Raw genomic sequence first — 11,017 nt, forward strand, 5'->3', positions numbered from 1 at the left:
AATCAGAAAACTCCTTTGTTTTCCCTTTGGACAAATGAAATCTGGTTAGGACCATAAACCCCATCTTTCCTTCTGCAAAGTAACTAGGATGTCAGTTATGCAGGACAGAGACACATAGAGACACTTAGAGCAGAGGAGCGTTACATTTTGGACATGTTTAAAATGTTAAAATCTGTAAATCTGTAAAATTGGATAACTTCAGCAATATAAAAAATATGCAGTTGTAAGTCATTGCCTGCAGGTGGCACTAGTGTCAACACTGTAGCAGCTGTTGCATGTATTGCCCATAGAGGGCACTCATGAGCATATCTACAGTTTATCTGCAGGTCTTAAAAATTACTTGTCTTGCTAATGGGTGGCACAGGTTGGACTGAAACTGCAGGTCGGAGAGGCTGCAGCGGTATGATAGCTGATCCTAGTTTCAGGTACTTCACATCCCTCAGACTGTGTTCTTGGTATCATCATCACAAGGGAAAGACATCTTAATGAATCTATCAAAGTGATATCAGTAGCATAATAGTACTTCAGCAATGTGACACTAAGGAAACTGTTCATTCACTCTCTGGGTGTTAACAAAATAATTCTATTCTCTATTAGGCTGCTCTACCTCATATCAGCCACTAGAGGAGAGGACTGTTTTTTTTAAAAGACGAATTAGGGAAGCATATTTAATGTACACCTGTCTGGTTCAGTTGTATATCAGATGGGTGTGGAAGGCAACAAATGTAAGAAAGGGTCTTGTCATTTTGAAACTGTACTTTGTTCCTCACAATGGGCCAGGTTTGTATGCATAGCAGCCTCCAAACTACATGGTATCTGAATATCCACATAGGTTTTTCTAGCTAAAGTATGTATGTGGATAATGACCTAATGTTGATGCACCCAGTCCACTGTTACAGGAAAACTGGATACCAAACAAATCTCTTAACCTCATAAAGGTGGTCCATGATTACAAACTCATTCTCTGTAGCAAAATAATGTTCAGACCCACATGTTCAGAGATTCTAAAGTTACCAAAGACAAACTACGTTGAGCTAAAAATGTGTAGAAATGATTCCATTTGATGTAAAGGGGCATCCATAAAACAAGTCTTTCCATCATATGGAAATATATGTAATACCATCAGACTTTTAGTTAAAGAAAATTTAAGTTAGGCCATTGCAGAGGACATTGATTTTATTAAACCCTTGTCATGATACTGTAAAGTACACGCTGTGTAAATCCACTGACGTGCAGAGTGCACCTGTCAGGTTTTTGTAATTTAACTTGACCAATCAGACTGCTTGCTGATCCTTGTATGTTCTCTCATGTCAGCTGTTTTATGAGGTTATTTATTATTCAAAGTGTGGACTTAATGTTTCTAACATGCAAATGCACATATCAAGCTTTTCAGTGGCAACACAAACATACATGTATCAGGACTGAAAGGAAGCTTATGAACATGGTTGCTTTGATTTTGTTCTCATTGTTACTGGTCTTTTAAGTCACAATACTGTATACTTGCATTTATGTCAATGCACTGGAATCAAGGAGCATACGTATGTTACAAATCGCTGCTGTGGAGAGAAAATATTAATTTTCTTTGCGATTATCATGTTGCCGTTTAATGGTAATTAAGTTGAATTCTTCTGATGTTCAAACCCCTCTGAATATGATATGTTTGTTAGATGTCATCTAAAAGTTGAGAAGTGAAAAATTTTTTGTCTGCTCTTTCACAGCTACCCATAAAGGTACATTCACTGCAGCTCATGAATGTGAGCTTGTGGGTACTAAGACCTTTCATCTGCTCGGCTATAAATGCATTTCACTTTTTGCAGACCAGTTTCAAATGCATGGTGTAAAGTTTTCGGTATTTAGGATGTCATTTTCCAAACTTTACAAGAAGCTGTTGGTTTCCACCTTAACGATTTTTACTCTGTGCTGAAATTAATATAAAGGGGTGGCTGCCTGGAATAAAAAGAAAACAACCGAAAACTAAAACACAAAATGCATACATGTGATCATGTAACGTGCATGTGATTTAAATGGGCTAAAATGTGCTAAATCACTGATTTAGTCCTTTTAAACGTAAAAAACCCCAACAAAACAGACTACACAGAAGATACAAAGTTATTACATAAACAATACCTGAACTTCTGTTGCAGTTCATCTGAGGCCAGTGGTATTTTTTGTTGCAGGAAAGAAAACAGATATTGATGTGTGTTTCAGTGTGTCCATTAATGTAACCATGTTTGTGAAAATGGCACATTAAAAGAGAAGGTTTACCTGCTCTACCAATTTAGAGTGTTTTGTTGTCTTTCTCATCTTCTTCTGCAGCTGTCAGTTTCCTCCGTCACATTTTGGGTCTGCTGATCTGTGACCAACTAATGAATTTTTAGTTTAGACTAAAATGTCTTCAGGATGAGAATATATGAATATCAGAAAGTGGAAATAAATTACATTTCCATTTAAAGTGCCTATGAGTTGACCACTTTATAGAATAATAAGACTTAATTTTATATCCCTGTCAGAGCTTTAGGGATCCAAGTAATCATTCTTGGTACTTAATACAGTCCTGAATATTTTCACTCAATGATGGAACTAGCAGGGACTTGGTGTGTGTAGGGTAGATCTGACCTGTACCTGTAGATTTTAAGACCTGACATGACTGAACCCAATACGTACTGCCAATTTAATATCAAAACCTGACCTTAGGCTTTCTTTCGTCTTATTACTGGTTGTTAGCTCACCAGGCTAATATACACTCTGTCTCCATCCATCTCCCCATGGGCATTGCATATCTACTTTAAAGACATGACACACATGGAGCACACAAGTAAAGAAAATGTTTACATACATTTTATTTGAAAATAACCAAACCTTAACCTGACTGAAACTGAAACATATTTTATGGAAATTAATACATTTTGTATTAATTAATTAATACATACTGTTACATTTAAGCATCAGTGATCTATAGAGTTCTTTCAGTCAGTCAAAAATGTAAAAAAGTGTCCTGTACATGAGAAAAACATGATTATGTAAACAATAATTACAAAATTTTAATTATTGAGGAGTGTTTGGTTATTAAAGTGCAGATATTAAGGTTTGAACTTGAGGGCGAACTCCTCTAGTGCAGCCAGAAGCTTCTCCTCCTCCTGTGGTGTGGACCTGGAGAAGGCCAGCGGCAGGTGTGTTGCTACTGCTTTGCGATCTGGAAGAAATTCACAGATTTATGAGACAGCAGGAGAGACACTGAATCACGCAAATGGAGCTAACAATCAGGGAGCTGATTAGAGAAATCAATTTAAATTTCAAATTGTTGCGGTATTATAGAAACATGAACAATGAGGCATCGCCCTTGATTACTGAATCACTCATCATAATTATGTTGCAATCACTCTCCTTCTTTTACATGAAGCCTTTATTTGGTTCAGTGCTTTGACATCAGTTGTTGTATAGAGTTTAATTCTGCTTCTGACACACGCACAGTGAGAAATTAAAGACCCATGGTCCCAAAACATATTTGGCTAGGGGTTATGTTAAAATTAAATCTGATTCCAGTATTAAATCTGCTCATTTAATCTGAATCCTTAGAAATCTAACAATTTCAAGCAAAATACTAGAACAGCAAGCAGCTGTAAACGGGGTCCTCGCCCCCCGCGTCGGCCGCACGCCTCGACTTGATAAACGACCAGAGTTTGAAATTAAAGGTATTGCGGTTACGGAGATGTAATGAATGGATGTCTATGGGAGTGTCATTTGATATAGGATTAATTGCGCCACCTAGAAGCCGATAGACACCAAATTTCATACAGCCCCTCGGGAAGTCGTGCCAGATAAGGTTTGGTGTAGATTGGTCATTCTCCTGGTCACATCCTGTTTTTAGCATTTTTCGCAAACATTTGTTAGCTTATAACTGGGACATTTTTTCGCGGATCAAAATTTCCCCTTTCAGCTTTCATCAGCTTGGTCCAGAGATTATCCGTGCCAAGTTTGGTGTCGATCTGACGCCCGGGCCGAATCGCGCGCCCTCCGCGGGGCCAGGGGGGGCGGCTTGCGCCAGGAGGCTTGGACCCCGCTTACAACTGCTTGCAGTTCTAGTTATTTATTATTATTATTTACAAGTAAAACCCTAAGTTGTTGAGGCTAATCTGTGAATTATCAATAACCAATTTACATATACAGCAGATACAAAGCTACCTTATAATCTTTGAGGGTTATAAGGTTACAATTAGAGGGTTTATCAGAGCCTTTTCACTGAAAACAGCTGCCTGCTGCTGCAGGCTGATGAAAGCACTGAGACATAAACATACATTGAAACATGCCGTAAAACGATTAGATAATAACTCTGCAGGTTTGCCCCTGAGCCAGTGTGACGCCCATTCCCACAACATTATTGTACCATGAGTTATGGTCTGACTCCAGCCTGAAAAGTTGTGATATCAGAAAAGAACAATGACAAACAGGTTTCTCAACTTCTAAAAATACAGAATGTGATTTGTTTCTGACCTTGGAAGAAGAGTCCGCTTGGCTGCTTTATGGCAGCTGCAGACATAGCGAGCCACACCGCGGTGTCGGCCCCCATGGCCTCCGTCCTCAGCTTGGACTGCATCTTAGCATGGAATGAAGGCATGGACGTCTGGACAGCTACAGAGGGAAAAACAAAACTGCAAATCACAGAGGCAGCGTTTTATGTCACATGTAGGTGTTATTCAGGGGGTATAATTCACATGTTTTAGTGTCAAGTGAATCCTAGGTGTTATAGCCCAGTCTCTACCACAGTGTACACCAAAATACACAGTATTGATTTTGTTTCACTGTTGCTCTGGTATTTAGAATATGTTTATTATTAATTACAATGTATTATTATTAATGCATATTCAGCTGTGTTTAGAACAGCTACCATTTCTACCACAGATAGAGTCAAAATGAAAACTGTCCACATTTATCCATATTAACTGAAACACTGTTTCTGGGGAGAGATGTGTTGTTGAATTAAATTTTTTCTCACCGTAATCTTTTTATACATTGAGCACTACAAATACAACAATTTCTTTGCCGTTCATGTATTGGCTGGAATCTCAAAGACAAATATTTTTAAACCCAGACTAATAAAACCACAACACTAAACCCACCTGGCTCCTCCTTCAGCTTTCACTAGCAATAATCAATAAAATAATCCACTTGTAAAAAAACTGCAATAGGAATTACTCTCCCAACTAAAACTGAAACTGTTTGATGTACTTACTAATTAACATTTGGCTCTGCTGCCCACTTTACTGACAAACTAATTATCACCTCATTCAAGATTGCTCAGAAGTAGCCTCTTCAGTGTGTCAGATCATCAAACACCAGCCCTGATCCTGTCATCTAAAACTCTCCTGCAACATTTCCCTGACTCGTGAGTATACAGGTTTACTTCACAAAAAATTCATATTCAATTAAATGACATACCAAATCCAAACTATGGCATACCAAGCAGACTGGCCTTGGAACTTGAAACATGATGCCACTACACTCACAAACTGGTCTCTGGGATGTAATGGTGGGTATTTTTCACTATTTTTAGACAATCAAGAAAAATAAAAATAAAATACCAAGCAGATTAATAACAACTAAAATGCTAAAATGCCATAAAAAACGGTTTACAGTACTTCACTATGTGGTCTTAAATCTCAAACACAGTGACCTCTAGTGGCAGACCAGGTGACCCACAGCTGCTGTTTGGCAGAGCTTAAAACAGATTTGTCGTCTTGAACTCTGAAGTGCAGCGTGGCTAATGAATCTTAAGCTTTCAAAATATCCTTTCTTTTGTTTACCTGGTGTGTCCGCCCAGCCAGGGTGCATGGAGGAGAAGTGGATCTCTTTGTGCTGAGAAGCCCACCTCTCTGTCAGAATCACCTGCTGCCTCTGTCAAAATGACAACACAAACAAACCAAAACAGTTCAAGCATGCCAGAACAGTTTCTGTTCAGCTCTCTGGTACAAACAATCAGCCTTCTTTACTTTGTTCTGAGCATAGGCCATGGTGCCATCAAACGTCCCCTTCTCAAACTGCAGATCGTCCACGTTCAGCTTCTGCGTGAGCATGCCACCTGACGACACTGTCACCTGGGAGGAGGCAGCAGCAAATATACATTTTAACTGTTAAATATAAAGAATAAGATTGAACTGCACAGCGTGAGTCTGCCTGTTCATGCTTATGTTCATCTTTAACTTTCCAAAACGTATTTGTGCTTCATGATGTTTGACATGATTGACGTGTTTCTTCAGGCAAAATTCAACCAACCACTCTTGAGTCTTCAACCTTCTTCAGTGCAGGTATCAACGCTGTGGTGAGGATGTATGTACCTGAAAATAAAGGGCAGCAGAGAAGGTAGTTCAGCGACACTTATCTGCACTATCAAGAACATTTGACTACTGAATATCAAAAGCTGTCAACCGAATGCTTGGCCTGACTTCTGTATCTTATTATCTTATTATCTAATCGCATCTTGCCTATAACCATTATTTTCTTAAAATTATACTGTACTTTATTTAGGTTAAGTGCTTGTACACTGATTTTGGTAAGACAACAATTACTCAGAAGTGGCTTATTTTGATTTTTGTAGGAAAAAGGTGATGACACATGGCAGAGTTAAGTTATTGCCTGGTGCAGGGAATCAAACATAAATAAATCTGTGGTGCCGACCGAAATCTGTCTGTAGCACAGAGTATTGAAAACCAAAGTAGCCATGTACCAAATGTCTGGTCAGATTTGTAGTTTACTAATTCCATGATCAAATTTATAATTTTTTCATTATCATTTTTATCATTTAAAGTTCTTGTTTAAACATTAACATTTAAGAACTTTACATTTAAGAACTTTGGCTTCCTTTGTCAAAAAAAGACTTGGATAGATAGAAAATATGTTTATATTCTCAAAATAAGGCATCCAAAAATAATGGAATCAGTAACAAAATTACTATTGCAGTTATTGGAACTACTAAAAATATCTTACCGAGTGTATTTGTGGCGAAGTTCTTCTCCAAACCCTCCTCAGTTAACTCTCTCTGGTTGACCATACAGCCTGCATTGTTAATCTGGTGAACACAACAAGTGACTAAATGACTACACAGGCCAGTGTGTTTATTACAGTTGAACTAACTAAATCCTTGCACCACCTACCAGTACATGCACAGAGTTGCTTTGTGAGAAGGTCTGGGCGAACTCCCACACTTGTTTGGCGCTGGACATGTCAACTATGTGGATGTAGACATTCTGTGAATTAACAGGAAACATATATACTGTCAAACTTCTTCTCATAAAAGGAGAAAATAAAAAGTGGATGTTTCCTTGTGTGGATTTTTCTTTGTTGGACTGTCAAGAGCATGGGAGGTGGAGTTGTCGATAGTGCTGAGTGGCCAAAATTAAACTTTTGCTGCAGGTTACTTGTAATGCTTTGCAAAAGCAGTTCATGTTATTTAATATATCTTGACCTGTTTCCAATTTCACACACATATTTGCTTGTAATAAAATCATTATAAGTTGCTTTGGACAAAAGCATAAAAGTTGGTTAAGTTTAATTTTATAGCCCAAATCTTTACAGTCAGAACCACAGGGGACTCTATCCTCTGACCCTTGATTCAGATAATGATGAATCCCTCTTCTTGGACAGACATGCAACAGATTTCCCACCTGATTTTTACTCTGTTCCACAATTTCATCTTTGGCTGCTTCTGCTCGCTCCTTGTTTCGACACACCATGTGAACGGTTCCTCCTATAGACTCAAAACTAAAACATATCAGTGGACAAGCCAGCAGGAACTTCCATCACCTTAAAGATTAGACCTCTTCTTGTAATTACAGTCAGAAACAAGCTGTAATGGTGAGGTGTCAATCTGTGCATCAGACTTTACTTTCCTGGTTCATTCATTGGAGTCAGACAAGTGTGTTGGTGACAAAACAAGTGGAAGAACTGTTCTTCGGTTGTCTCTGTGCTGTTAAAAATGACTTTTATTAATTGTCAACTTTAAAACAAACGCTCACCTCTGCTGGCTATTTCCTGCGCTGTGGCTTTCCTATCCCACTGTTGGCACCTGTTATCATGAAGGACCTCCCATTCAGGTTTACATCCAGGTCTGCTGGGGAAAAATTCTTTGCTGCAGCTTCATAGCCACTCCTGTTAAGATCAAAGAGCAGTGCTGTAAATACACACTACACAGGCAACATTATTACCACAATAATAATTTTTACAATATCATTCAAGTCATGATCAAGCAAAATTATATTATTATAAAATTAAAATTACTAAACAGTGGGTTTTTTTTTCCTGTTTAATATCTCAATAAGAAAAACAGAATTGAAAATCTTTGGATTTGGAATATTTAAAATAAAAATTGCAATATTAAAAGACGTCACTTGCGCTCTGTGAACGTGTAATGAACATTTTTTAGGACATTTAGTTATATTTAGTAACCCAGAATACTCTAAAAACCATACAATAGTTGAATATTATCACTAATAAAAATGTTTTATATGTTTGTTTATATATATAAGAGTAGCCTACAGTCTGAAAGCAGGTCACAAGGTTAATACTACATTCGGAGGATTGGATAAGTGTTACGCAAACCATACAAACGGCAAGAGATTACTGTGCATTGCAAGCTCTCAGTAGAAAATATGCTCTCCACTTACTTGGTGTACTCCTGCAGTCCTTTCATAAACCAAACGGCGTTCCTGTAAATGGACATTTTTAAAACAAACGTGCCTTCTCTTCTTGTCTACAAACTGTCCTGTTGGAAACGAACGAGTGAACACAGTCCGGTGTTTATGTTTCATAAGAATGACTTGTGGTGTTATGTAGCAGAGATGTAATGAGGTGGTCGGAGAGTCACGTGTATGAACACCGGAAGTAATTTTATAACAACTTTGTAGCGCCCCTGGTGGATGTCTGCGTTTCTTGCTGTCAACACGGAAACACAGCAGGCGGTCTTCCAAGTTTAACTATGAACTTTAGCTCGAATACATGATTTCAAACTAGGAAAATAAAGGAATAAAATTCCCATCGACAGCCAGCAGTTACGATGAGAGCTGCTGAATTGTTAATACTTAAATGTTTGTTTCGGCGGAGACTTACAGTTGTCAGGATGGCCGAGTGGTCTAAGGCGCCAGACTCAAGGTAAAGCCTTCCAGTGTACTGGGGTTTCTGGTCTCCGAATGGAGGCGTGGGTTCGAATCCCACTTCTGACAATAACTTTTGGTACCGAAAAAACAATCATAATATGGAAATGCATAGATTTGTTTTGTCCTGTGTTGGTTTTTTTCCCATAATTGTTGTTACAATTGCATTGCATGTCGACAAATAAATGTCAACAATGTTAGTACCAACAAAATATATCAAAAAATATATAATACATTAAAATAACAACAACAAAAAAACAAAGCAAGTGTAGTATTTGTCTGTTAGCCAGCTCCGATACTGTGGCATTTCAGCACAGTTTTCCCCTCATAATTAAACTATCTAACGTTATGCAGTTCCAATAAGTCGCTGGAGTTTCTAATATAGATTTGAGTTTTAGTTTATTATTCTATTTTCTTATCTACCTCATGTAGTGTGACAAATTCGACACAGTCCCGGGATCCGAATTACGAGCAGTTGTCCCGACTCCTGTGCTGGTTATCTCGAAATTTACACTAAATCTATAATAGTATAAAACAACATTAAATAGCCCGGACAGAGGAAGTCTAGCATGCAGCCACGGAGAGGGAGAGATCTGACAGGCACCGCACTGAAGAAATTAATACAATTAAATACATTTTATGACTCGGCTGCTGTATAATGCTGCAATTTTCCATTACGACGGATAAAGCAGATCTAGACATGTAACGTTAGGCTATCAATCGATCTAAGCCAGGTGCACTCTGCTGAGGACAGACACAAGAAAAAACTTACAGCACCTGGTATTCCCAGTGCTAACGGGACCGAGCCTAGCTTCGCTTTCTGGAGTGTTCAGGGTGGTATGGCCGTAAACAATGTTTATGCCTGCACACAGGTCCTTTATAAAAACAAGCAGCGTCTGCCCTCTTACAATGCTAACGCTGGCTATGAATAATCTACATTTTTGTAATTGCCACCAAATCCCATTAAACTCCAAATCCAACAATGAATTGACAACCTTTAACGTTACAAGTCTTATCTGTGTAGACTTAGCTTTATAAACGTATTTTATTACTTGCATCTACACTTAGTTAAATGTTAAACGTTTAACGTTAAAGTGCGAAAAAGTGATGCATCTCGATATACTTCTTCAGTAATCTCACACTGTGGGGCCCAATCTGTCCTAATTTACGCGAGCTCATACAGCATTATTTAATTTGTTTTACAGAAAAACAATGTAAACCTCTACGTAGTAAACTTTAATGAGCAGCAGTCAAACAGCCTTCTAGCCGCCTTCATTGCACAGTTGTCAGGATGGCCGAGCGGTCTAAGGCGCCAGACTCAAGGTGACAAACCTTCCTAAACATGGGACTTCTGGTCTCCGAATGGAGGCGTGGGTTCGAATCCCACTTCTGACACTAACTTTTTCTCTCTGTGAGAGACACAGATAAGCTTGTGGATGATGCTCATGTTTTCTTTTTTTCTACGAGAACTAGAATCATGCATGATGTGAAAACAATGCAAGTAGAACTACAATCTGAAAAAAACAAGATACATATGAACATATTATGTAAACATATCTATATAAAGTATATATAATATGAACTAAAGTAATTCAACAGAATACAGTAAAATAATCATATATCACCTCAACAACAGCAGTGGCCACCCACCAAACTCATAAAAAAAAAAATCCAACTACACTGAACAAAATTATAAACGCAATACTTGTTTTTGCCATCATTCATCATGAGCTGAACTCAAAGATCTAAGACTTTCTACATTTACACAAAAGGCCTATTCTCTCAAATATTGTTCACAAATCTGTCAAATCTGTGTTAGTGAGCACTTCTCCTTTGCTGAGATAATCCATCCACTCACAGGTGTGGCATATCAA

General features: G+C 38.2%; 1 protein-coding gene and 2 non-coding genes across 3 annotated transcripts; 2 read left to right on the top strand and 1 right to left on the bottom strand.

Moving 5' to 3' along the window:
* Nucleotides 1-2,825: 2,825 nt before the first annotated feature.
* On the bottom strand, nt 2,826-8,852 carry LOC119884922 (dehydrogenase/reductase SDR family member 12-like). The gene is given in 11 exon segments (XM_038695205.1): nt 2,826-3,193; nt 4,492-4,629; nt 5,802-5,892; nt 5,988-6,092; nt 6,271-6,332; nt 6,982-7,063; nt 7,149-7,241; nt 7,659-7,741; nt 8,010-8,036; nt 8,039-8,142; nt 8,658-8,852. Coding segments are annotated over 11 exon segments (954 nt in total). The 5' UTR covers nt 8,714-8,852; the 3' UTR covers nt 2,826-3,080.
* A 251-nt stretch (nt 8,853-9,103) lies between these two features.
* On the top strand, nt 9,104-9,212 carry trnal-caa. The gene is made up of 2 exons: nt 9,104-9,141; nt 9,167-9,212. It is a non-coding gene; the product is annotated as a tRNA-Leu (tRNA).
* A 1,216-nt stretch (nt 9,213-10,428) lies between these two features.
* trnal-caa lies at nt 10,429-10,538 on the top strand. The gene is made up of 2 exons: nt 10,429-10,466; nt 10,493-10,538. It is a non-coding gene; the product is annotated as a tRNA-Leu (tRNA).
* Nucleotides 10,539-11,017: the final 479 nt, after the last annotated feature.

The sequence above is a fragment of the Micropterus salmoides genome, unplaced genomic scaffold (genome assembly GCF_014851395.1).
Source record: "Micropterus salmoides isolate LMB-PRFRI ecotype aquatic unplaced genomic scaffold, ASM1485139v1 Ms_hic_scaffold_3776, whole genome shotgun sequence".
Classification (NCBI taxonomy): domain Eukaryota; kingdom Metazoa; phylum Chordata; class Actinopteri; order Centrarchiformes; family Centrarchidae; genus Micropterus; species Micropterus salmoides.